Source organism: Aspergillus uvarum (assembly GCF_003184745.1).
Source record: "Aspergillus uvarum CBS 121591 unplaced genomic scaffold BO82scaffold_18, whole genome shotgun sequence".
NCBI classification, from domain to species: Eukaryota; Fungi; Ascomycota; class Eurotiomycetes; order Eurotiales; family Aspergillaceae; genus Aspergillus; species Aspergillus uvarum.
The window spans coordinates 142,695-166,851 of record NW_020291315.1 but is presented as its reverse complement, the minus strand read 5'-3'; the positions used below and the strand labels follow the sequence as shown (position 1 = coordinate 166,851).

The 24,157-nt window shown below is 52.5% G+C and overlaps 8 protein-coding genes and 1 non-coding gene across 9 annotated transcripts; 2 read left to right on the top strand and 7 right to left on the bottom strand.

Annotated features, from left to right (window-relative positions):
* Positions 1 to 661: 661 nt before the first annotated feature.
* Positions 662 to 2,568, bottom strand: BO82DRAFT_280258 (UV-endonuclease UVE-1; the record flags this gene model as incomplete). The annotated part of the gene is made up of 2 exons (XM_025631294.1): positions 662 to 2,242; positions 2,308 to 2,568. The coding sequence occupies 2 exons, from the start codon at positions 2,566 to 2,568 to the stop codon at positions 662 to 664; spliced, it is 1,842 nt and encodes a 613-aa protein (XP_025493304.1).
* A 918-nt stretch (positions 2,569 to 3,486) lies between these two features.
* On the bottom strand, positions 3,487 to 4,367 carry BO82DRAFT_363614 (uncharacterized protein; the record flags this gene model as incomplete). Its single annotated transcript, XM_025636909.1, has 2 exons — positions 3,487 to 4,143; positions 4,191 to 4,367. The coding sequence occupies 2 exons, from the start codon at positions 4,365 to 4,367 to the stop codon at positions 3,487 to 3,489; spliced, it is 834 nt and encodes a 277-aa protein (XP_025493303.1).
* A 798-nt stretch (positions 4,368 to 5,165) lies between these two features.
* On the bottom strand, positions 5,166 to 6,489 carry BO82DRAFT_45942 (uncharacterized protein). The gene is made up of 2 exons (XM_025641217.1): positions 5,893 to 6,489; positions 5,166 to 5,820 (listed from the first exon to the last, which is right to left on the bottom strand). Exons 1-2 carry the CDS (start codon positions 6,336 to 6,338, stop codon positions 5,478 to 5,480), a joined length of 789 nt encoding a protein of 262 aa, XP_025493302.1. The 5' UTR covers positions 6,339 to 6,489; the 3' UTR covers positions 5,166 to 5,477.
* Positions 6,490 to 7,231: 742 nt separating this feature from the next.
* On the bottom strand, positions 7,232 to 7,305 carry BO82DRAFT_t124. Its single transcript has one exon. It is a non-coding gene; the product is annotated as a tRNA-Ile (tRNA).
* Positions 7,306 to 7,620: 315 nt separating this feature from the next.
* On the bottom strand, positions 7,621 to 8,835 carry BO82DRAFT_45938 (uncharacterized protein). Its single transcript, XM_025641216.1, has one exon. It carries the CDS (start codon positions 8,635 to 8,637, stop codon positions 7,696 to 7,698), a length of 942 nt encoding a protein of 313 aa, XP_025493301.1. The 5' UTR covers positions 8,638 to 8,835; the 3' UTR covers positions 7,621 to 7,695.
* Positions 8,836 to 10,129: 1,294 nt separating this feature from the next.
* BO82DRAFT_307213 (pseudouridine synthase PUS7) lies at positions 10,130 to 12,590 on the bottom strand. Its single transcript, XM_025632274.1, has 2 exons — positions 12,322 to 12,590; positions 10,130 to 12,258 (listed from the first exon to the last, which is right to left on the bottom strand). The coding sequence occupies exons 1-2, from the start codon at positions 12,546 to 12,548 to the stop codon at positions 10,200 to 10,202; spliced, it is 2,286 nt and encodes a 761-aa protein (XP_025493300.1). The 5' UTR covers positions 12,549 to 12,590; the 3' UTR covers positions 10,130 to 10,199.
* Positions 12,591 to 13,544: 954 nt separating this feature from the next.
* On the top strand, positions 13,545 to 14,546 carry BO82DRAFT_412040 (uncharacterized protein; the record flags this gene model as incomplete). The annotated part of the gene is made up of 1 exon (XM_025639824.1): positions 13,545 to 14,546. The coding sequence occupies one exon, from the start codon at positions 13,545 to 13,547 to the stop codon at positions 14,544 to 14,546; it is 1,002 nt and encodes a 333-aa protein (XP_025493299.1).
* A 182-nt stretch (positions 14,547 to 14,728) lies between these two features.
* Positions 14,729 to 16,456, bottom strand: BO82DRAFT_353102 (DUF2293 domain-containing protein). The gene is made up of 3 exons (XM_025634877.1): positions 15,821 to 16,456; positions 15,524 to 15,646; positions 14,729 to 15,456 (listed from the first exon to the last, which is right to left on the bottom strand). Exons 1-3 carry the CDS (start codon positions 16,100 to 16,102, stop codon positions 15,001 to 15,003), a joined length of 861 nt encoding a protein of 286 aa, XP_025493298.1. The 5' UTR covers positions 16,103 to 16,456; the 3' UTR covers positions 14,729 to 15,000.
* A 3,925-nt stretch (positions 16,457 to 20,381) lies between these two features.
* Positions 20,382 to 23,782, top strand: BO82DRAFT_353100 (PHD finger domain protein). The gene is made up of 3 exons (XM_025634876.1): positions 20,382 to 20,779; positions 21,123 to 23,192; positions 23,246 to 23,782. Exons 1-3 carry the CDS (start codon positions 20,754 to 20,756, stop codon positions 23,436 to 23,438), a joined length of 2,289 nt encoding a protein of 762 aa, XP_025493297.1. The 5' UTR covers positions 20,382 to 20,753; the 3' UTR covers positions 23,439 to 23,782.
* The last annotated feature ends 375 nt before the right edge of the window (positions 23,783 to 24,157 follow it).

Genomic DNA, 24,157 nt, shown 5'->3' with positions numbered 1-24,157 from the left:
GATCTTGTCAAGGTGGCTTCATCTCCTTCTAATTAGAATTTCGCATGAACGAGGGGCTTGCTGTTTAAAGTACAGGCAGCAAAAGAAAATCAAGACATGATCGGAGTACCAAATTTCAGAAGTGAGCGTGTGAAGGGGGTAAAACAGGGCGAGGGTCTCGAAGCGCACTGCAACGTCAAGCTGACGGCCGGAAGAAACCCGCGGTGGGGACTCACACTTCGTCCAATTGGGATCGATTGTACCACTTTTATTGATGGCATTGTCTAGACTTTGGAGGAACCTCATAGGTAAATTGTCACATTACCATTAAGCAAATCTCTAGATGATCCTTATATATACTGTTGTACACTCTTGTCTATGATATAGCCATGCTAGTCAGCATATAACCACCCCGGGACTGTTCACAGGACGCTGCGAGGTCCGATCAACTGGCAACTCCAAGCCAGTATCTAGCCCTGCTGTGCGACATAACCCCACCGCTCAGCAGGAAGCAAAGCTCGGATGCAGATGCTCGTGAAGAACTCGAGAGATCTGCCGCATCTTAGCGGTGCATGTCCGCATGCCTAATGCACGGCTATTCTCAGGCACGGTTGAATCTGCAGCTGCAGCAGCAGCAGCTGCCCAACGGACTTTACACCATAGCTAGACGACACGTCGGACATCAAGCCGAATCAGGGTCCTCGGTATAATTCACCGTCTTCGCCCGCCTACTACGACGGACCCCAGCACCCTTCGTGCTGGTAAGCTCCGGTGGCCCCGGGATGTCTGAATTTTCCATGTCCACGTCCGAAGCAGACGGCGTGGAAGCGATAGGCGAAGCCTTCCGTTTCCTGGTTGTCGGCTTCTTGACACTGGAGGTCCGCTGGACCCGCCGAGTGGCCTTGGAGGCTGGTGTAACCGGCGCCCCGTTCTCCTCTTCGCCGTTTGCTTCCGGCTCGCCTTTCGGCAACGGTGAGTCGGCATTGGCGACATCCTTCGTCTTCCTCGAGACTGGTGTCTTCCGTGGGCTTTGAGGGACTTTACGAACGACCTTCTTCGGTCGAAGCCATTCCTCCATACCCGGAGGCCAGTACACTCTTCGCTGGGGCCCGCCCATACCGACATCCTCTTCCGGAACAGTCCGCTCGGGGGGAACTTGACCTTCAAGGTCGACGAACCCCTCCTTCTTCTTCGTCTTCCTCGGAGGCTTAAATTGTTTGTTCTCGTCCGTGCGCATGTAAGGTAACATGTCGTTGAAGAGCTCATAGCCTGGGAGTTTGAACGTCCTCATCAGCTCGAACACCGCCTGCTCCTTGTCCTTGGCTTCAATCATGAGATCCATGGTCGGGTCGCAAGGAGGAAGAGTGGACACGCGGTCGCTGTGCTTTCGGCGCTGTCTATTAGTGATGGCAGCCGCGGTGGGCTCGGAGTAATGCATCTTCTGAGTGATGTTCTTCCGCGTCCAGGTCGCTTTGATCCGGTCATACAGACCTATAATATCCTGCGTCCCCTCGCGGACTTGTGTCGCATCGAAGATAATGTTATGATGGTGGAAGTCCAGAACAAGCGGGATGTTCAACTCCTCGCAGATGGGTAGGAGATCGTGCACAGACCAGCTAACGTCGTCGTTCTCGAGCACAAGTCGGTTCTTGACATCCTGCGGCAAGGCCGAATAGTTCTCTCGAAACCGGTCGAGAGTAGCCTGCTTATCGCCGAAGACGCCGCCCATGTGCAGGATCATGACTGCATCGCGGTCCTGCTGCGGGGGCAGACGAAGCAACTGCAGCATTTCAGAGTGGTAATCCAAGTCCCGCAGAGAGTTCTCCACCACGCCATCATTAGGCGAGCCGAGCTGGGTGAACTGGCCCGGGTGGGTGGTCACGCGATGGCCCAGCTCGGCGACGAGTCGACCAACCTCGGCCAACGCCTCCGAGGCAAACGGCGCCAGCTTGTAGCCATACTCCTTGTGGCTCGCAAACGGGAACATCTCACTGCTCAGCCGCATGAACCTGATCCCATACTTGTCATTCCAGCGGATGATCTTGAGAAGATCCTTCGCGTTCGTGAGCCCCAGGGCCTCGACATACGCCTGCCCGCGTGCCACATCCGCCGGCTGATCGCGGTCCGGACGATTCTTCGTCGGGTGGGGGGGCTGCGTGGGATCCAGGAGAGGGTGCCGATTCTCCAGGATGGAGGCGATGCGGCAGGTTCGCGAGCAGAACACAGGCGGGTTGGAGTAGCGCAGGTATGTGTTCAAACAAGCCTAGGCAAATATGTTAGAGGATGAATGACAGACACACGCCGGACCCAGACAGCGGGAAGACTCACATAGCCCAATCGCCCTTTCCAAGGGAGGGGCAGGTAGCTGCTGTGGACGGGCGGAGGCCGCGACAACGCGTCCTGCAGCTCTTCCGCTTCAACCGGGACATCTTCATCCGACTCCGGATCCAAGGGGACAGCAGGAGAAGCAGCAGTGGCAGTATCACTCGTCTCAATGGACCCGGGTTCAGCTTTGATGCCCGATTTCTCTGCGCCGTCAGGCAGACTGCCGCCCGCGCCATCGGGGTTTATCTCAGTGGCGGCGGCCATTTCTTCAGCAGCCTGGGATTCGAGAAGCTCACTCGAAGCTCCGGATAACGAGCGAGACGGGATAAAGGTTGCAACAATGGATGGGGTCACAATGCGTGACGGGGAGGTAGAAGAGAGGGAAGGTGTGACAGGTCTGCTCGAGTACGACAAGAGGCGCCTGCCAACAAGAAAGCCTAGGAATCGGTAGGATCTCTGCGATTGTGTAATTGCGAAAAGCAAATTCGCCGCTGATGGGGTGTGGCGAACCTGGCGGGACGAGCCAGAGCCAGATTCCTGGCCGCGTCCGGCATATTGGAGAGCGCGATCGATCCTCCACTGCCTGGGCGAAGAAGACCCCCGCCAATACATCTAGCAGGGCAGGAATTCTAGAAAAAAGAATTCCAAGGCTCTAAGTGAGACAAATCCGAAGGCGCATCGTCAAAAAAAGGACAAAGAAATCTAGACAAAACAGGTCTGTTGGGCAAGGATCCCATGCATCATCATGGTTGCGCAGGGATTTAATCGGGACAGAATGCGGAGGGTATGATGCAACGGAGTGTCAAGGAAGAAAAGATGGGTTGGGGTTCGAGGATCGAATCTGGGCTAGACGAGAGAGAAGCCTTAGGCAGGGCACTACGGAGCAGTCACGGGCACTAAGCATGGTTCGGCGCCGCGGTTCCTGCATCCCGCATCGATCGCCGATAGACCAAGTCTTAAGTAGATCCAGTACAACACTGACAAATTACACCGCAGACGCCAAATGGCGCCTTGAGAGAATGTCTCGTCTACAACTATGATTTGAAACTATTGTTGAGAAAAAAAGTAATTCCATTTTCGTACATGATAGAACAGCCAACCAAAGGGAATTTTGGGGGGTAAATGGCATTATACTATCAAGGTCGCGCGGATATCTGCGCAAGCAGCTTCAGGTCGATAGTTCTAGGCCACCGGAATCCCCGTCATGAGCGAGACGATCCCCTTGGGACCCAGAACATCCTCCAGACTGAACCAGTAATCTATCAGCGCGTCCGAATCGCCCGCATCATACGCCACATCATCCTGGCTAGGCTTCTTGTTCTTGCAGAACACGCGCAGCTCCTTGCAGGTCACACCCCCATTCTTCTTTAAGTAGTCCCGCATGACGTCGCCCGCGCTCATGACAATACGACTCACCGGCTCCTCCCCTTCGCCGACTCCCAGTCCCATCGCGCGTCCATACTGGGTCGATCCTCGCGCAACGTGATGGATGAGGAGGACAATGTTGGAGGCGAGAAGCTGCAGGATGTCGACGTTATGGGAATTTGACCACTTTCGGGTGAGGCTCAGTTCCGGGTTGGCTCCCTGCTGAAGACCCTTCTTGCTGGACGATGATTCAAGCTTCGATTTTTGGGAAAGTTCGTCCAGGATGCTGTCGATGTGCACAATCCCGACATCCTTGCCAGGACTACCGCCACTAACGTACTGGGTGAAAAACAAGTTCGCGACAGTAGTGGTGGGCTTGAGCATGCGAGCGTTCTTGCCATCGGGCTTATGGAATGGTCCGCTACCCCGCGAATCGCGGGCGAAATGGGTTGCGGACAAGATGCCGGTGGCCAGCTCAAACCTGTCCAGAGATTCGCTGGCGTTCTTGGGCGTGCACCCACGAAAATATGTGACTTGCCATGAATCTTGACAAACGCATCCATGTCAGGCCATCTCAGGTCGCTGTGCTTGGAATTGATTAAGATGAGGTTGTGCAAGAAGGCCAGCTGTTGAACGTCGTACCACCATGTGACAAGCTCCTGGCCCACACGCTGCATTCGAACATTGAGGTGGAACATGATCAAGCCGCAGAGAATAGCATGCTGCGAGAAGAGTTCATGCTACTCAGCCGGATTGCCAACTCTGTCCAATTTGGAAAGGGCTCGAACGTCGAAGAACACATCTCCTTTGATCCATGCATCCACAGTTGGACTTATGTTTCGAATCTCCTCGTCACCCTCCTTGGGCCAGAAATTGGGCTGAGGGTGTGTTTTAGACAATTGCAGGTGATCATCGATGGTCTTCTGGATGCGAAGTCCAGACATGCGGAGATCTCCAGAGGCGCCCGAGGTACAGTGTCGCATCGCGTGGGGAACGTCGAGGAAGATCTGGGCGGCAAAACAGAGCCATAGACTCACCCTTTTGGTCTTGGTGAACTCATTCAGGCCCCGAGTGATTGCATCCTCGGCAGGCAAGTGGATGCCAGACGTATCGAACATGCAAAATTTGGGCAACATCGAGAGAAGGATGATCTTGTCTTCGTTGAACTTCTCGCCCAGAGACATCCGCTCCCTGTCCGCTTTCGGATCATCGATGCCATCTGTAAGAAGTCAGGTAGCATGCTTGCGATACTCCGGTTCCAGAAGCAAAGAGCCCTCTGGGATGAAGAAAAGGAATGGAAAATGGTGTGGAGGTGGAATGAACTGGGGTGTGTATTCTTAAACTGGAAATGCTTGTTTGCTCCGACCAGTTGTAAAGAGGCGGACACCGCGAGGACGCGTGCGCGCGACACATCAGAATTAAAGTGGCTAAAGTACAAGTGGGGTGCTCGGAAAGCCGCACAAAGGTTTAAAGAAGGTGTATTATAAGACATATATAAAAAAGAAATTAGATCGGTAATAATTGGTATACAAAACCGTGCTGATGGTGTCAAGGTTGGTATAAGATGAAAGAATGAGCTTCATTCTGTCACTCCCAGTCATCCACTCAAGTCAAACGTGAAGGAAACTCGGAAGTTTTATAGTCATGAAAAATGCCATACCACGTGGTTCGAATGGCATCCCCAAAGTTTCGTTGTCTCATCATGTTCGTCCACGAAGCAGCTAGTTCCTCCTCCTTTGCGGGGCTCGCGCCCCAATGTAAGTATGAGCGAACCGACCACACGATGCAGGGAAGATAGTGCAGTGTGTCTAGTAATTAGCCGAATAAGCAGAATTGCCATAGCCATAGCCAGGAGGAGCTGCGGCCGCCGGCGCGGTGTGCTTGTTGCGCGTAAACAGACGACCCGTACCGCTGGTCTTCTCGGTGGGAGAGGTTCCCAGCTCAACGTCGCGGGGTGCCGGATGGCTGGGGAGCATGTCATCCGCACTGGCAGTCTCAGGGTTATTCTTGTTGCGACGCCAGAAGTAGCCCCGGCGCTCCGTGCCGGTGCCATATGTGTACCCGTTGGCGGGGGAGGGGCCGAAGCGCTTCTCGCGCTTGTGATGACGGGCGAGAAGGACTTGGAAGAGGATGGAGATCAGGAAAAGGAAGCTATATTCATTTCAAAGTTAGTACACATATATTTCACTCGATGACGCCCGAGGAGAGAGTAGGATAACTCACATTCCAATGATAGCGACAGCAAATGAAGCCTTCCCCAACACGCACGCATATCCAAGGCGCACGTGAGTGTTGGCGTCGTCGGTATTGCTAGCACCGGAACCCAGCGGAGTGTCGACGTTACCGGAGCAGCTCTGGGTGCCTTTGCGAGTCATGATGGCGATAGCAATCATGGCTCCGATGAAGCAGACATCGAGGAGGACGGCCACGGCAGCAAAGAAAGTGACTCCGCCCAGGCAGCAGGTGAGAAGAATGCCGAGGATTCCGTAGAGGGTTGCTGCACCCGATAGGCCCTCGACGGCCTTTATCCACTGAGGAATCGTCTGATCATGCCGGGCGAGAACAGCGAGGAAGTATGAGAAAATGCCGAGGATGACTGCTGCATCGAGGAACTGGAGGATGCGAATCGCTAGATTCGCGAAGCGAAGGATGACACCGCCGACACCCATGCTGGCAGTCGATGGTTCCTGCTTTAGGTGTTTTTAAATAACAATAGGCTTGTTGATTGTATATAATGTATCAGGGCAAACCACTGGCCTGTAGTGTATTGCCCGATTGGATTGGAGTTTGAAGCTAGTGAACAACTTGGAAGTCTCGAGGCTTTTCAAGCTGAAATGCAACAAGTTTAGGAGGGCACAGGCTGTGATATACTGACTGAGGGGGGAAGAATTTGCAACGGCCTGCCCCGGAAGGCAGCAAAATTGCATTGTTAGCAGGCCCAGGGGACGGGGGAGTGTGTGGCAGTAGACGATCAGTGGATGCAGTGGAGGTCATGTCCCGTTGAACCGCGGCCGGAAAGCGTCGGCGGAGCTTTCACAGGCCCTGTAAAGAGGGGAAATGAACGCATTGCGACGATCCCACGGACAAGGTCCAGCAGTGGAAGCTCAATCATTGGCTTTGAAGGATGTATTAGGATGTCACCAGCCACACTAGACATCCAGACCCTGACGGTGGTGATATCATCGGGGTGGAGGGTGGAGGAGGGTGGAGCCGGCCCATTGGCGGGTAGACGCAGGTCTAAGCCCTGTACGTACAGAGAGTACCCTCTCGTGCACCGCCATCTGCCCAGTTGACTGGGTGGAAAAATGTTAATGTTTCATTTTGGGTATAAGCTCTTCTATGGACGGCTTCGCCGGATGTTCCATTAATAGAGTACTGAGTAGTTAATTTGCCAAAAGAAAAAGCTAATTAACTGTCTCTATTCTGGGCAATGAACTGCCATTGTTTGTTTGCCTTGGACACGGCGGGAATTCCACAGTACCGAGGACCAGTCCCAGGGATAGACAGAGGCAATCCACTGGAACCATATACCACAAAAAGAAAACCAAGAAGTCAAAAAAGCTGGTCCCAGAGGGGGTCGAACCCTCGACTTTAACGTTATTAGCGTTACGCTCTAACCAACTGAGCTATGGGACCTGGTTGATGTATAGAACCTCGAGCTTGGGCTACATGAAGATTGCATATTGGGGACGTCGCTCTCATGACCATCTCATTCTATACGTCATGGCGAGGCAGAGCCTGGTCCTGCGTAAAATGGAAATGGCCCAGATCCAATATCATCACCATCATGCCGATATATTCAATAAGTCAATAAGTCACCCAGGGCAATGTGTGCCGATACCACACCGCTGCGCATTTCATATTGTGCACCTATGATTTAAGGTAAACGTTGAATTGGGTATATATAGATTGTCTGGCAGAAGGATAGCCCGGATGCCGCTGTGGTGACGCCGATTGCCCCATCAAAGCCCAAATGCCCGCCTAATTTCAAACACTCAAAAGCGAAACCAAAGCCCCACGGTAAAATCAATGACGCATCGCTGGCCGCCTTTCATCATCACCCATCGACGAGACAGATGAAATCTCATCGAGACTCGCGCGGTGAACTAGGGATGGCCCTCTACTGTATCTCGAAATCTCAGAGATAGTGTCATCCAGGGGATGGTCGAACGGGGATGTCGGCCGCTCACGCCTCGACACCTGCCGTGAAGGAACGTCGGTACTCGTAACGGGTGATATGTCTACCTCCGCACGCTCCGGATGCCTGGAATATGGCGGTGGCTGTTCCAGTGTGGTGTTGATACCAGGTGTCAGGCTGTGTTGACTAGCAGGCGCGTCCAGGCTGCGTGACTGGCTTGTAGCGAGGTGGTCACTCGAGTGGTTCGAGGTGTCGTATGGCATAGGTCCCGTGAAGGGAATGTTATGGGTACTAGCGTTTGTGAATCCCCAGGGTGTCGCTTGAGGTGGTGGCGATCTCGGTAAGTTCTGCTGCGGTTGGGGTAGTATTGGTTGTCGAGGGACGGTTACTACATCGACCTGAGAGGCAGATGGGATGGCATGGCCTCGAAGGCGACGGCGCCTCCGTCGGAGGAGGAACAATAGCAGCCCAAAGATGATGGCTGTGCCCGCAACAGCAACAGGGATGGCGATGGCGAGGGTTCTGGTGTTATTGTTGCTGCTGCTGCTGCTGCTGCTGCTGCTAGCGGAAGAAGTCGACGTGAAAGACGTGGTTGTTGATGCTGTAGGTGATGGAATAGTGGTCTGGGTGGCTGTGAGAAAAGAATCGGCTGCTGTGGGTGTTGTCGCGCTGGCGGTAATAGACTCCGAGGATGCATTTCCCCCGGCTTGGGATGTGCTGCCACTGCTGCCGCTGCTGTCGTTGCCTTCCCGACTGCCTTGACTGCCATCCTGAGATCCACCCGTGCTATCTCCCCCTGACCACTGGCTTCCACTATCTATTCCAGACATGACAGCAGTGATTGAATGGCCTAACCATCCGCGTCTGTCGTCGTTGACTGTGCAGAATCGCCCAGCAAGGTGGGTAAGATAAGCCAAGCCAGATCGATAAGTATGATTTAGCACCACTGAGAGACTTTCCAGTATAACTCAACGCGAAGAAGCCTGGAGGCAAGTGGAGACCCAAGATCCTAGGTCAGTGTTGAAGGTGCACACAGACTGAACACACCGTTAACGTCTCAACACGCGTCTGAAGCCAGACATATCAACATACCAAAATCCAATACAAGGATCAAGAGACTGTGAACTGAAAGAGCCTTCCTTTCTGTTTAGATGCTTATGTCAGTATACTGTACCTGGCCAAGAAAGAAAACAAAGAACCAGCATATACTAACCACAATGAACACTTATGCCCTTATTAAAAGCCCGGACAGAAAGTCTCTACAATAATATCGAGCAAAAAAAAGGGCGAAAACTACAGGAGAAGAAGAAAAAAAAAGAAAAAGAAACGAAAATCGGCAACAACAGGATAGAGAGAAAAAAAAAAAGAGAGAGAGCTGACATGGCGCAGCAGCAACCTCTTAGTGAACGAGGTATAGTACTATAACCTAAGGCCCAACCTCGAGGGCTAAGGAAGTACAGCCCGCGCCCGCCTCCCCATGGTAGGGACCGGCCTACCAATCACCACCAGCTCTGCACGGCGTAAAGCGCCGGTTCATGCCATGGACGACGCGCAATGCAATAAGAATAATAATCTGCCCGCTCACAAGGGTGAAACGAACAGCATTGTTAGCCCCATCCCCCCCTCCTTCTCACCAGTTGGATGATTGGCGCCGAAAGCTTGTTGGGAGCAGAAGAAGATGTACTAGGTAGGGTACATGTACAACTGGCACATGCTAGGGTTGAAACCGTGGGCAAAAACCGGTCGCCCTGAGGAATAAATGGAAACAAAGGAATGCTTTGCCTCCATACTCATGTGTCAATGAGCGCGTGGGAGTTGTAGGTCAATTATGGGTGGGTGGATGAATGAATGGATGCTCCACCGAATAGCCCGATCGACGCATTAGCTTAAAGTGATGGGGGTCTGGAGACGTCGGCGCATTGCGTGGCCCTGATATGCCCTGGATTATGGGGCCTCTTTTGAATCGGTTGTGATCGCACGGTCTATGCGGGGCGATATTATCGTTTAATCTTCCACATGGAAGTTGAGGTTGAAGACTAGGATACAAGACTCAGATCCAAACTACAGTGCTTTGTATCGCATACGATTTGGGTGAGAAGCAATAATCTGGAAAGAGGGTGTAAGCTTGATTTGTTGTTGTTGTTTGACCACTCCGTGTTTCACGGCTGCCTTCCGCAATTACGCCAACACAGCCACCCAAGGCTGCATTAGGAGGATGCACTTGCACTTGACCTCGGAAATGTGGAATTCCTTCGAGCTTAGTTCACTTGAATAAGGCTCTATGCACGCTATGCCTACAGTGGAAAAAAATCGATCAAAAGCCATCGATAAATCGCTCTATTTTCCAATGCGCATATATACAGTACACTTAAAAACTTTTAGATCTATACATTTATCGCCCTTTCCCATAATCAGGCGTGTAAGCCTTGACCTTGCCTTTCGTCAACTCTCTCAACGCCATAGTAGCATACTGGCTCGACCCAAGCTGGAACTTGAGCACCACTGCGAGTTTGCTCTCCCCCTGTTCCTGAGCAGCAGCAGCAGCAGCAGCAGCAGCAGCCTCCTCAACACTAGCACCATCCTTGCCCTGACCCTGAAGTCTTTCCAGATCGGTCGCCACGAACTGCTCATCATCCCTCTCGTAGACCTTCACATCGACCGAATAGTCCGGCCCCATGCGGTTCAAAAGCTTGCGGTATCCGCCCGTTAGACTCACGTCCTTCCACTTCCGGCGCATATCGAAGGGATCAAGGCCACCGCCTTGCTCACTGCCCATGAACTGCTTGTAGAAGTCCGTCATGGCGTTGGCCGGGTACAGCACATCGTAGCCGGGGAGCGTCAACACGACGTCGAAGATGTTGTATTTGCCGCTGGCGGCTTCCTCGGCGGTAAGGGCGCGGGCGCGCGTGATGCCCTCGGCTGCGTAGGCGCTGTCGCCGGTCGCGTGGGGGGTGATGATGACTTCGCCGTCGGCGTCAACGGTCTCGGCCGATTCGGTAGTCGCGGCTGCGGAAGCGCCGGTGGCGTTGGCGGAGGAGGAGGTCTTGTCGGTGTGTTCGTGGATCAGGACCAGGTCGCCTTCGACGACCTTGTCGCCGTACAACCGCCAGCGTTCGGTGGCAGCGAAGTTCCACACAAACGACTGGTAGGCGTGGACATACATCAGGCGCAGGTTACGGGGCACAGCCTGTAGGGCGCCGAGGTAGTCGGTCTTAGAGCGACCCAGTTGGCGCATGATGTTGGCCTCGGCGGAGAATTTGCGAGGCAGTTTCTCGAGCGCTTTGCCGGCGTTGGCGGTGGTTGTGTAGATGTGAATTGCTTCGGCGCGCGCGCGGTCGTCGGAGCTGATAAGAGCGGAGGCGGCTTCTCCCTGTTGCGCGGCTTCTAGGGTGTGCGGGCTGTAGTGGAGGATGGCGTCGCAGGCGCCCTTGAAGTCGCCTTGAAGCATCTTGACGCCGACGGTGTCCGTGCGCGTGGCGTAGGTTCCAAAGCGCTGCAGACCGAAGTAGTTGAAGTAGCCTCGTTCGCGAAGGTTGTGGAGGGCAGTCTTAACAAGGTCGGTGGACTTGGCGATGGCGGCTTCGCGGTCCTGAAGGTCGACGACTCCGGGAATTTCGCAGTCGCGGAGGGTGATGACGAACTCGTTGCCGTCAAGGTCACCCAGATCGAGACCATACTTGCGATACTCGAAATCACCGAGGACTGCGTTACGGAGAGTAGAGTTGATTTTCTCCAGCCGCTCGGCCTGTAGTCGGTATGCACATGCCCTCTGGACCGTCACACCGCGTCGATCCTTGGTACCGGCGAACTGGAAGGTCTTCGAGTTCACTTTGAGCTGGCGTCCGATAAAGTTCAAAATCTCCATGGTATCTTTGTTCTCCTTGTAGATGGTGAAGTGCAGGTAGGGGCCGCCCAATTCATCCCAATTGATTGGCACACGCGGCCCGCCGTTGCCATTGCCGCGGCCACCCTGCGCCTTCTTGTTGTTTCGGTTCGGAGCGACAGAGATGTTCATCATGCCCTCACTGTCGGTCTGGGACTCAAGCTGAGAGTTGAAGATGCGACGGATGGCCTGGTGCATCTTGATCCGCAGATCACGATCGGTGACCACAACGGTAGCGATCTTGCTGAAGTCGCTGGGCCTCGACTTCGGGTTCTCAAGAGCACGCTTGTTCAGCGCCAGAATCTTCTGTGTGGGTTCCTCGCCGAAAAGGGATTCGAGAAGCGCGTTATCTTCGTCGCTGATCTGGAATTCGGGGGTCGGGGTTTCGGTGGTCGGTGTCGCATCTTTCTCAGCTGGGGCTTGGGCGTCGTCTTGCTGCTGGGGCTTTGCGACTGGCTTCTCTGAGGGCTGTTCCTTCTTGTCCAGCTTGTTTTCCTGGACGGGAACGTTCTGCAGATGCAGCACTTCACCGGACGGCACAATCTCGTTCACGAGGAAATCGGTATATCTAGATACGAGGAGATGCAATTAGTGACAGCCCCAGACAAATCATGAAGGAGCCAGTGTATACCTCTTCTTCAAGATCCCGGAGAACCCTACGTTGTCCGCACTGACATAGCCGGTGATTCCAACCTCAATCTCCCTCCGAGCCTGCGCATCGTCGGCCGAGACTGGCGCGGCGGCGGGTTCCTCCGCAACGGGTCCGCCAGCCTGGGGAAGCACAGCGTCGTCCGTGATGGATACGTTGTCAGTCTTGATCCGCTTGCGCGGCGACTCAATCACGTCGGTGCCCTCCATTGCAATGGCTGCTTTGCAGATAGAAATATGGCGGAGTTGGACACCGGGCTTAAAGTCATGAAGATTGCGGAGCTCCAGAAAGTTACCGTCACGTTTTGCCTTGGCTGAATTGAGTTAGAGCGCGGGGGCTAGCCCTAAAGGGAAATCCCGATCGGGATGAATTATAGATCGGTCTAGTCCTCGGCGGGCAGATGTATAGACAGCTACTCCGTAGGGAGTCGTAGTTTACACGTCCTTGAGTATCTTTATTTGTAACGTGGAATCGAGTTTTATACCACAACAGTGACATTTACACCACGTGACCTGCGTAGTACTATAGCAGCAACTGGCTTAGAAAGTAGACTATCGGCTCACACTGGCGAATATATAGATATTTTGAATTTAGGCTGCTTATCTGCAACGGTGCAAGAATGATGAATATACGCAGAACTTGGGTACTCAGTACAATCAGTTATTCAAGTCTAGCTCATCTATAAGCTGGCTCATTGAAATGCGTGAAGTAGAAACCGTTGCTATTATGTCCAGATCGTCTTGAACCCTCAAACACTATGCAAAGCAAACAGCCCAGAGACATGAGCACGGGTAGTTAATTCATACTGGTATACATTACTTACATACATCATATGTTCTGCAAAGACATGAGAGCCAAGAATCAGAAGTCAAAGAAGAGAAATATGCCTATAAACCACCAAGGAATCTAATACACCCCAAGCCAACTCCATAACAAACCTAAAGAATTATCTCCTCTCCATTCTCCCAGAACAAAGGCTTTCACCTGACGGCACATAAGTCAAAGCCAAACAACATCAGTAATACTCCAGTAAGCCCCTTCAGCATGTGATCAAGAAGAAGAATCAGTATTAGATGCTACATAGCTCGCCCAAAACGAAATCCAATATAAATAAGCCCTCACACTCTCTTTACCCCCGTCTTCCCATAAGGAAACCAGTCCAGAAAAGTTGCAAGTAAGAAGAAGAGACCCGTAGCGTACATATCATGTTAGTCCCAACCCCAGACCAGCTACAGCGTAGCGAGCGCTTCCGTCAGGCCGGGATGGTCTGGCACCTAAGCGAGTTGGGCAAGGAGCAAATCACCGTGCCCGTCTCATTCATCAACTTCAACATCACAGCAGACAATGACGCCCACATCGTGCAGCGCCGGTACTTCGTCGCCGCGCGCGAGCAGCTCGAGCGCCGCTTGCTCGCGTGTATCACCTCGGGACACGAGCCCCCCATGCCAGTGCTCAGGATCTATCAGCCCCCGCCTCTTGATTCTTGTTCCGAATCGTCTTCAGGCTCTAAGGAGAGTGATGATGATGACGATGAGGAGGAGGAGGAGGAGGAGGAGGAGGGAGAGGGGGGCTATGAGGCTTGTGATGAGAAGAGCGTAGAGGGTTCTAGCATTCACGGCGTCGATCGCGATGTTGACGACGGTGAGGATGATGGCTTCGATGAGCTAAGCGATTTCACCGTTCGGATGGAGTTCGTAGTGGAGGAGACCGTCCATGAGCCTGTTGAGGTGCTGCGGGAATTAATCAAGCATGTTGATCGGATTGTTAGAGTGATTGACAGCACGAGACAGCGTGTTTGGCCTCCGCACGCGGCCGGTCTAGGGCTGGTGTCGGCTCGGATTGTGAAGGATGGGCTGCCGATGCAAGAGGAGCAGGAGGTTGATTCCGAGTGGCCGGCTGACGAGGAGGAAGACTACTATTCTTCCAGATGTGAGTCCTCCGGTGACGAAGGAGAAGAAGAAGATGCCGAGTGGACGGAGGATGATGCGTCCTTTGACGAAGCAGAGGAGTGCTGTCCTAGCGATTCGGAACGCCTTGGTGATAATAATGACCCCGAGAGCGCCGACGACAGCGAGGACGAAGAGAATCCCATCATCTACAGTGATGACGATGTTGTGCCGCTCGATGTTAACGAGGACGCGGTGCAAGCACGCCTCGCTTGGCTCCTGCAGGGTGCGATGAAGTCGAATCCTAAGCTGCCAATGTAATCTTCCTTCGACTGTCTCTTGATTCCTTCACCTGGCCTGTTCACTTTCTAAGTTGTATTCTTGTGCACTCTTGCTCCGGTTTTTGGGTGTACAAAGATCTTATTCAATGTAGAAAATTCTAGATCAAAAGTTTGTTTTGGTTTCATGTAGATATAAAGCTGATGATGCAAAACCAAAGTGTCATTAGCCTGAGCTTGTAGTAGATTCTAATCAAGTACACAGTGTACCCCCCATAAAGCGTCATGTGCATCCCCAACTCCATAGGCAGAAACAAAAAGCAACTAGAGGTATCATCTATGCGAGGTGTTGCGACCTCTCCCAAGTCTAATGCTAAATATAAGAGTTGATCCGAAAAGCAAATTCGTCGAGCACGCATGAAATCAGAAACAAACCGACAAAAATCCTATAGCGGAATGCAGAGGATCAAAAGATTCAGAACACGGGCAGACGAATATCATGTTGCTCGATTCCGCAACGCGAGAGCCCTTTTCAGCGTCTCTTGATCACCGCCCTCCCAAGCAGCCCGGATGGCTCGGACTAGTCCGAAGACCGCTTCGCGCGCTTCTTCCCTTGCCAGACCCGAGTGAAGAAGGGAATCGTATGGAGTCTGTGTGTGTCGGATATGCGCTTCCGCAGCCAAGATGGCCTTGCGCTTGTCCGACACGGTGGTGGCGCGTCCTACGCGCCCGGCACCTTTCAAGAAGGCATGGTTGACAATTGTCTCCAGCACGTTCTCCGGCATGAGAGGAAACTGGGTGCGGAGGAGCTGACGGGCCTTGGAAAGGTCTCGCACATCTCGACTCTGGACGGCTTGAGCGCGAGACTTGGCTGTTTCCGCTGCGGAGCTGCGGACAGACTCGAAGATATCGGATGGAACACGCAGGCCGATGGTGGACTTTCCCTTGTCGTCCTAAGGGTGTATTAGTAACCATACGGTTGCCATGGGGAAACAGAGAGGGGCAAAAGGGAGAACTCACATAAACCACATAGACAACCTGACGAGCCTCTTTGGTCTTACTGCGGCAATGACGTGTAATGTAGACATCGCCCTTGGGGACGAAAGTATAGTTCTGGGAACACGGGTCTTGACGAAGGCAGTTCTGGATGTATTTGCGTGTTAGCGATCCATACCCTTCCCAGTATGTGTCTGCGCCGGGAGCCGCTGGATCAAGATGCAAGGGCGGAGTCGCGGGCTCTCGACGACGGAGTTATAGTTCCCCTCTCCAACCTCCCTCCCCGCCCTTCACGAAAAGGGACCTTGTCTGCAATCTCACCTTTTCCAACGCATCTGAAGAAGGCGGAAGAATCGGCATCTTTCTTGACTTGGAGGGCTGCCATGCTGCCCGGAGCTGCGTCGCATTCAATTTGGTGGTGTTCGCAGCAACTCCGAAATCTCCCCGATCGCGCTTCCTCTGAAGACTCCTTCTCCGTGCTTGTGCTAGAATCCCCCGGGGCGATGCCGGACTGGCTGCCAGGCCGACACCGGCTTTCTTGCGCTTGTCGAATATCTTGGCGAGTTTGGGTCGGCCTTTCTTGGATCGAGCGTTGACTGGCATGCTGGATCAGGATGAAGGAGTCCGGAGGAGACCAAACGAATGTACAGGGTCACTGGACGCGGAACAGATAGCGGTGAATGCGAGATAAAAGTTAGGAGTCAATCAATATGCTTTATGCTCGGACGTAAGTGGTCGATCGGGGATGCAATGCTGTAATTCATCGGCGGACGGAGGATTCAATAGATAAGCGAGCGCAGGATTCAGGAGGGGTTTCGACTATAAGACGGAGGGTAGATGTGAAAGAGTGACACATCCATTGTGACGGAGTACGTGCTGTGTTATTCGGTCTTTGTTTTTCAAGGTTCCATAATGAGGTGTTCTGGCGCAAGAGACTGCGCATTCGTTCAAATTCATGAATGATGCCCAAAGAAGATGGACAGCATTCAAGCCCCCGCGGACAAACCGGCCGCATCGGAGAAAGATGTGGCGGTGAATAGGGAAGTGTGGCTGACCAGATCGGTGACCGAATGTCAAGGCACCCAGGCTGTGGGGATGGCCAACTGGTGAGCTTCGACTGGAAGGCGTATCACCGGCTCTACGCACTACCAGCGCATTATGCCTGATACTGCAGCACTAAAGAAAATGTGAGAATATTAAGCTAAGAACCAGTGTAGTACACGGCCGCAGATATGTCTTTGCTACTTAGCACACTGTCGCACATGTTGGCACTTAGATCACTCAATCGAGGCTTTCATTGTCTCTCATCTTGCAGACAAGAATAGCCGAGCAACATTTACAGCCACTGATAGGAGGATGAATACGATCGGATGGAACTGACCAGCTGAAAGGAAGTCAAAGCAATCGGTGGCCACAGATCCTAATGTGAGGCTGTTGAGTAATCGTCTTTATGCAGTTACTGTGTAGTGGTATCCTGCTGCGTTGCAATAGTTCTCCGAACATACTGTCGATGAACTGCATCAACCGTATAAATCTCCTGAAGTGACAGATCACTCAGGGCAACCAGCCGATTACCCCATGGAGCAAGAGCATATCGATAAGCTACAGATGGCTGCATGTTGCCCAACGACGTCCTGGATATTGACTACAAGGAGCAACCGATGCTTGATTACCGCGCTGACTGTTTAGCTTTGGTTGCCTGCATGAAAAGATCCGGCCACTCCACGTTCCTGTGAACGATGAAGAAGGGTTTCTCAGGCACTTCAAGACCCTAGTTGACTGACAAGGGCAAGAAGTAGTTATCTGTTTGACCCTCCTGTCTCAGAACTTGCTGTGTCTATGATTCAGCCCGCTCGTGTGTGTGTTTCGAAGAGGATTAGGGTCCTGAAGCGCTCCCGTCCTGGAAAGGCATGTACGTGCTCCCTTGCTGCTGTCTTCAACTCTAATAGAGCCGAATTGATCGTTGGGAGGGGCGCGTAAACGCACACGCTGCATTCGAGACCATGTCAGGGGCTGTGGATTTATTAAATAAGATAGGAATTTGCTGTGTCCGTCCAACTGCGTTACACGGCAGGGCGTCTTAACTACTGCTGCAGGTCCCATGGCGCGCGTGCAGGTCTAGCAGCTAAACGACTGATGGCCGGTAAGTTGGTTGGTTTAAGGGTGAAGCTGAAAGGATAAGAGTCACCAACTTTTGCCCCTTAGGCCGACCACCAATCAATAATGAATAGGATGAGGGGTGACAATCAGGGCTGAGCAGGGACATACCTAGTGCTGAGTGAGTCCGTATGTGTATGGGTGACAGAACAAGTAGACCATAATAATTCGACCAGTCCATTCATCCATCCATTTCCCGGAGGAGCACTGTTCTGCCTAGGATAGGCTCCCCTTTCCCCGTCCCCAACCCTCTTTCCGACCAATGGTGGCTCGCCAGGATCACAACCAGTCGTTGCTGTAGCAGACGGTGCAGAGCAAGTTATTCCCAAATTCACACTCCGTCGTTGTGCCCGAGATTAGTCTAGACTTAATTGGTTTGGGGCGTCTCACGCGGCGTCCGATCGCGCTGGTCGGGAGAGACTTATCCCAAAGAGGTAATATTACTTCCGGGTCGGACCTGGCCTGGACAGATTGGAGGGGTGAGCATGTCTAGGTAGTGGTTCTCCATTACTAGTACCCTGTATTTGTTGAGCTTGCTGAGAGTGTCTGCTGAAAATAAAATGCACAGATTGAAATTGATCAAACCCCTTTTATTTGTTGAGCTTGTATCCCGTTTGTATGTGTCTTATGTGTCTTAAGTGTTTAGTTGAGTCAGTGGATGATTGTGTCTACGTTTTCTGTTACCACGCCTCTCCCGAGACGGAGTGGATGGCTGCAGCGGAGAGACGAAAGGCTAGCCTCAAGAATGGTCTAGCTGTCCAAGTTCAGGAGTTGGCATAATCAGGGCCACATCTCTGACTTTAGTGACCACCATGTCGTCATTGCTGTCCCGATTCAGGGCCAAGACGAACCGAGGAAAGGAGATTAATCTCGGACAGTTCGCGCTCGCTCCGTCTCTGCTCGTTGCTCCAGCTCCCCAACTCCCCAGCACTCACCTAGCTACAGCCATAGTTGTGCATGGAGCTGAACGAAACGGCATTCCTAGTAGGCTCGTGGTCTAGTCCAGCCGAGTCGAGTCGAATCAAATCAATCAAACAACCCCAGGACGTCCGAGGGTCATTTAGTCTAGTACGTAGTGTTCAGGAACGGGTTGCAAGGCTCCATCTACTTCCCCCACCCTTTACCCCGTCGCCTGATGTAGGCTGAATTGACAACAGCCTGGGAAGGGAGTCTTCAAAGTCAACCTTGTCGAGAGATCTCAAACTCCGAGATGGAGTGGGGGTTAATCAGGTTAGGATCGATCGACGGCGGCTCAAGGCCGGCAGAAAGCTTCAGCGGGAGGCATACCAATCTGAAGATGGGCAAAATAGGCAGAGACTCGATACTGTCGCTTGCGAAATCTAGATCGGGAGTGCTTCGAATGTTCAACAGAAGGATTGATAAGAGTGTCAGCTCCCAGTACAGCAGCTGAGCCAGCCAGCCAACAATTGCCAGCAGCGATCGTGCGGGTGAAGGAAATAAGACGATCCACGGGAATTGGCCCGTCGTTCCTTGTTCTGGAAACTCCACGGGCGCTTTGAACCCCCTAGAGATGTAGCTTCGTCCGCGTAATCGGTGGGTGGCCATGATATTCTTGATTCTTCTTTCTTTACTTCTTTACTGCTGAGTTGCCGGTCTGGGGAATGAATGAGGCGGGTATTGTTCTAACTGGGGGTGCATTGATCGTTCGGGGCCAGCCCCGGAAATCCGTATATGATCCCGCGGAACCTCGATCGCTAATGGAGCACTGGGTCTTGCTGCTCTTTGCGCTGCGAACGGAGTCTATTCAGCAGTCTATGATGCCCAGTCTTGCACTCTCCTGCACTTTTCCTTGTCCTCATGGCATAGTATAATCACAAGCTTGCCCGAGTGAGCCGGCCGAGAGATAATCTTTCCATCAAGATGCCAAATCTCTGCCACTACCGGATAGAGCGTGGAGGAAGATCGGGAAGGAGCATGCTGGTTGGAAGACCCTGAATGATGATGATAATAATGACGAAAGTACTATAGAGAAAGATGACTGGAAGACTAGCAGCTCAAAAGCTCGAGTGTCATATAGTAGAGACATGACTGAACAAAATTGCAATGGTAGCACAACCGGTTCTGGGGTTCTTCATCATTCCGTAGTCTCTTTTTTCTTCATTGAAAATGGTTCCCCAGTGGATCTGCGGATGTATGTAAAAAGAAAAAAAAAGAGGGCAAGAAAAAAAAAAAACTGTCAAATTATTACCAAATTACAAACAGAGGAAAACGAAAACACAAAATTCAATTTCCTAATCTTGATCACTCTGGCAATTGCTTCCCTTTCTCAATTCGATTACTTCCTTCCAATTTGAACCACTTCCCTCCTTGACTGTCTCCTTGGGAACGAACATACAGTAGTTAGTTAACGTTAACTACAGTTCACTGCTGCTACAACAACTACAACTACTACTTACTGCCTCCGGTGCAGGGACTAATTACTACCTTACTACCCACCGATTGACGAACCGAACCTCGAGAACCAAGGTCCAGAGAAGAGAACGTTACTCTCCAACTCTCCGACATTCGAAAGAAGAGAAGAGACAAGACAAATTGAAGAAAACGAACACACATTCCGTTGGAGCACCCTTTGTCCTGCAGAAGCTCTATCATTCTTGGAACCTTTCTCTTCTTACTCTTCTTACTCTTCTTACTCCTACTACTAAATTACTTCCCCCTCTCACAACCACTTAACCTCCCACCACCACTACCACCACTTCCTGCCCTTCCCTCCCTCCCTCCCTCCTCCCCTTCACTCTCATTACGACCCTCCTTTGTCCACCCCCCTCCTCTCTCTCTTTCTCCTCCCTAGGATTACTTCCGGGATTCATTTTCCTGCCTCTCCTCCCGAATCGACTACTATGTGCTAGACCGTCAAATCCTCCTTTCCCGTCCGCTCAGTCCTTCGAGGGGTCCCAACGCAAAGCTCGAGTTCTATGACCCCGGACAACTTCGCATTCGTCGGCAATTTCGATCCCTACCGAAACCCCTCTCCCCGAACATTCCGGACGACTCGCAAACATCTTGAAAATTTCTGCGAGAGGGTTGCCTGGCAGCTTTGCAATTGAATGGTTGCTGGGATCACAAAGTTGCTGACATGAGTTGGGATCACCCCGTTCACAGGTATGTGGGATCTGGTTCATTCAATCCTCTAGTCTCTCTCTCTCTCTCTCTCCTACACTTACGGCACCACGGGCTGGCACAAGTGGGGTTGCTTTGTCTTCTTTATTCCACTCCACCTCACTGGAAAGCCACTTATTCAATACTTGTGCTTGCGTGCTTGTGTGCTTCAATTCCGCATCCCCCCGCTTTCTATGTGTAAATAGTTGGCCCATATATACAATTTGTCCTCTCTGGCTGGCCCTAGGCTGGTTCCGCGGAGCTTTCAGTCGAACCTCCGCAATTCCCCCCCGAAGTAGCCGCTCAGGTGCACAATGATACTGACGGAGCCGTCCTTTACGTTCAGCTTCAGCTATCCAAACGGTGAACCTCAGACCCCAACGAGGACTCCTCCGACGACCACAATCTTCGGTGATTCGGCCTTTCAGACCCCCAAACTCGAGTCCAGCTTCTTCGATCCCCGAGTCACTTGGGACACCTCCGATCCCTATGCCTCCAGTCCGGAATTCCTCCGGACACCCCAGAAGTTCGGTATAAGCACCCCTTCGATCAATCCTCTCCGATTGCCAGACACTGGGCCCGACCGATCGTTAGATGCAGACCCCAACTTGAGGAGCGCCAAAGCGGCGGAGCAGGACACAGATACAGCGAAACGACACCGGCCGTCCAAAGCCAATGGGTTTATCGGGGAGGACGGTCCGCAGACGGTAGACTCGGCCAAGTCTGCCGCCACCATACAAACACCACCGCCTAGCAGCGCTTCTCGAAAGAAGATGACCGAGTATGGCGAAGGCAAGGGCACTGGGCGACGGACCTCCGCTTCCAGTGCGGTGGGCGGTCATCTGGAGACTCCCAGCCGGATAATGGGTGCCTCGCCTCAGTTGTTCAATTTCACCTCCTCCCCAGATCCGTTTCAACTGGGATCGATGAATCCCTCCGCATCCCCTCTATTCCCGCAACAGAGACTTTTCTGGGATCATGACTTGGGAAATCATGGGGTAGGAATGGGTCTTTCGACCAGCGGTGTCGATCTATTCGCTCCGCAAACCAGTGGCCCCTTCCAGCTCAACCCTCCACCTCTGCAGGATGCCCATATCCCTCAGTTGCCCACCATCGAGGGTGGTATGGAACTTCCAGAGTTCAATACCAACGGTTATAACTTATCGTCAACCACCACAACCGACGCCGCACTGTTCCCTGCCCCATTCTCTACTTCTCCTCGTCTACCGATCACAAAGGCTGAGGATCCAGCCATGTTTCTCAGCTCTCCGGCACGTCGTTTTGGGGGACCCCAGCCGACTCCCGAGAAGAGACTCTTCGGTCGGCCTACCCGACAGCCCTACCATCATCAGACCGAGGAGTCGAAGCGGGAAGAACTCCGCCGGGCACAGAGTGTACACCACCCGCTCGCCGCGTTCGATCACGAAGAGGACGATGACTACACTCCCCGACAGACCCGGCCGACGCTGACCCGTAGTGTCACTCACACAGCTATCACGTCTTCTCGCCCAGCTGCTGGGAGCACGATGTCTTTGGCGAATGGCATTCGCAAAAGCCCATCGAAGGGCCGCCTATCACCCGTCAAGTCGATGCGGCAGTCGATGCCCCGCTCAACGTCTGCGGCCAGTATACCTACACGTTCTCAGTCAGTGGTTCTCCGGATCGGACGCGACGGTCGAGCTAAGACCGAAATGCAGCCCGTGCAAGAGGCAGCGACTGGATTGACAGACCCCATCACCGCCATGGACTTGGAGGGCTCCACAACAGAGAGCGAGTACGAATCGGTCGATTACTCCGAATACCCCATCATCCCTAGTCGCAACCCCTCATTCGCATTCTCAGACGCTGGAAGGTCAGTGACGGGCCGTAGTGATTCGGGTTCACGGCCTCACTCAAAGGGCTCCTACACCTCGACGGCAGCATCGTCCCAGTCGGGACGGATGTCCCCTTGGAATGGATCTTCTCGCGGACTTTCCCGCCGACCCCAGTACAAACCTACTCTGGATGACTGGAAACGGACTCCCAAAAGACAGACCGGCATGCTTCACTCAGATCTGTCTTGTCTGAGTGCCGGATCGCTGGGAGAGCCCTTCGATGATGTGGATGAGGATAGTGGCGATGCTCAGCATGCCCTGCGGAAGGTGTTGCAAGAGCGTGGCCGTCCGCTTCGACCTCACACTGTCAGCTACAGCTCGCGGATAGGTCGTGCCAATCGTTCTCTGGCTCACCTTCGGTCGTCACCGCCGCGATTTGGAGCCGAACTGGATCTCGCTACGCGGACTATGAACACGTCTCCTACAACGATGACGGACCCTGACATTGCAACCCCGATCACAGATCGGTTCAGTAACCCAAGCAGGGGAACCAGGTGTGTTTGCAATTCCATGGACAACGGTGGTCACCTGATGATCCAATGGTAAGTAGTCCTGAACACCATAGCAGTCTTCTCCTAGCCTGACTCCGGGACAGTGAATCATGCAGTCACTGGTTGCATACCAAGTGTGTTGGTCTTGAGCGGGCCAATCTCCCCTCTGTTTATGTCTGCGTCTTCTGTGTTGCACAGACTCCCACTCGGAAGAATAATCGTGCTCGAGTTCCTGTGGGCGGAGTCGGCCATGGTCCCCCCTCACCCTTGGCCCACAAGTCCTACCGGTTCCGTTGAAATGCCATGGACTCGAATACGCTGGTACGACTTGCTTTCTGCACTCCTCGACATCAACCTACCTTCAATACCCTTTGTCTCCCGCTATCATAACTCATACCCATACTCCTCTCTACTCAAGGAGCAGAGAGTCCCCACTATTTTGGGTCTCCTTTGTCATTTTGTCCTGGATTTAGACATACCCCTTTTCCTTTTCTGAAACATACCATCTCCTTCCGGGCGGCTCTGTGTTTACATCATTGCAGTGATGAGGGTTACTTCCTTACTATGTTCTTAATCGTCCGGCAAAGGGCCACGTGATACCTTGTATTCTGTATGTAGCCAACGCTAATCAACCAAGAAATACACTCATGATGATGAAACAATTATTCTGCACAGCCGTTTGGATAATGCACTCGTCGCTCGCAGGAGGAAGCGCACAGTAAAGCTGACAGCAGATCACTGCTATGAATGGCCACTGTTCCGGTTTTGTTATCCTGTTCATATAATAGTTCCAGCGTAGGTTGGACATATCAAAGACTTATGCCTTCCAAAAAAGATTACCAGGTTTTGTAGCTATATACTTGCCCTAAATTACAAGAACTAAGTTCTGAATCTGAGAAGAATATACAGATTTAAGAACCAATCTATGATTTTAGTTATATCATGTAATATCTAAGTATTTCCCGAGGGAATCTTGCATCTTCTAGCACTGATTAGTCTTGGTTTTGACTATAGTA

Excerpts from the sequence above, each read along its gene's own strand:
- BO82DRAFT_45942 (XM_025641217.1), bottom strand. The coding sequence starts at position 6,338 with ATGGGTGTCGGCGGTGTCATCCTTCGCTTCGCGAATCTAGCGATTCGC. Across the intron at positions 5,821-5,892 it reads GCTGTCGCTATCATTGGAAT|CTTCCTTTTCCTGATCTCCA; the intron begins GTGAGTTATCCT and ends AAATGAATATAG.
- BO82DRAFT_45938 (XM_025641216.1), bottom strand. The coding sequence starts at position 8,637 with ATGTCTGGAATAGATAGTGGAAGCCAGTGGTCAGGGGGAGATAGCACG.
- BO82DRAFT_307213 (XM_025632274.1), bottom strand. The coding sequence starts at position 12,548 with ATGGAGGGCACCGACGTGATTGAGTCGCCGCGCAAGCGGATCAAGACT. Across the intron at positions 12,259-12,321 it reads TCCGGGATCTTGAAGAAGAG|ATATACCGATTTCCTCGTGA; the intron begins GTATACACTGGC and ends CCTCGTATCTAG.
- BO82DRAFT_353102 (XM_025634877.1), bottom strand. The coding sequence starts at position 16,102 with ATGCCAGTCAACGCTCGATCCAAGAAAGGCCGACCCAAACTCGCCAAG. Across the intron at positions 15,647-15,820 it reads CTTCAGATGCGTTGGAAAAG|AACTGCCTTCGTCAAGACCC; the intron begins GTGAGATTGCAG and ends AAATACATCCAG. Across the intron at positions 15,457-15,523 it reads AGGTTGTCTATGTGGTTTAT|GACGACAAGGGAAAGTCCAC; the intron begins GTGAGTTCTCCC and ends ATACACCCTTAG.
- BO82DRAFT_353100 (XM_025634876.1), top strand. The coding sequence starts at position 20,754 with ATGAGTTGGGATCACCCCGTTCACAG. Across the intron at positions 20,780-21,122 it reads TGGGATCACCCCGTTCACAG|CTTCAGCTATCCAAACGGTG; the intron begins GTATGTGGGATC and ends CTTTACGTTCAG. Across the intron at positions 23,193-23,245 it reads GGTCACCTGATGATCCAATG|TGAATCATGCAGTCACTGGT; the intron begins GTAAGTAGTCCT and ends ACTCCGGGACAG.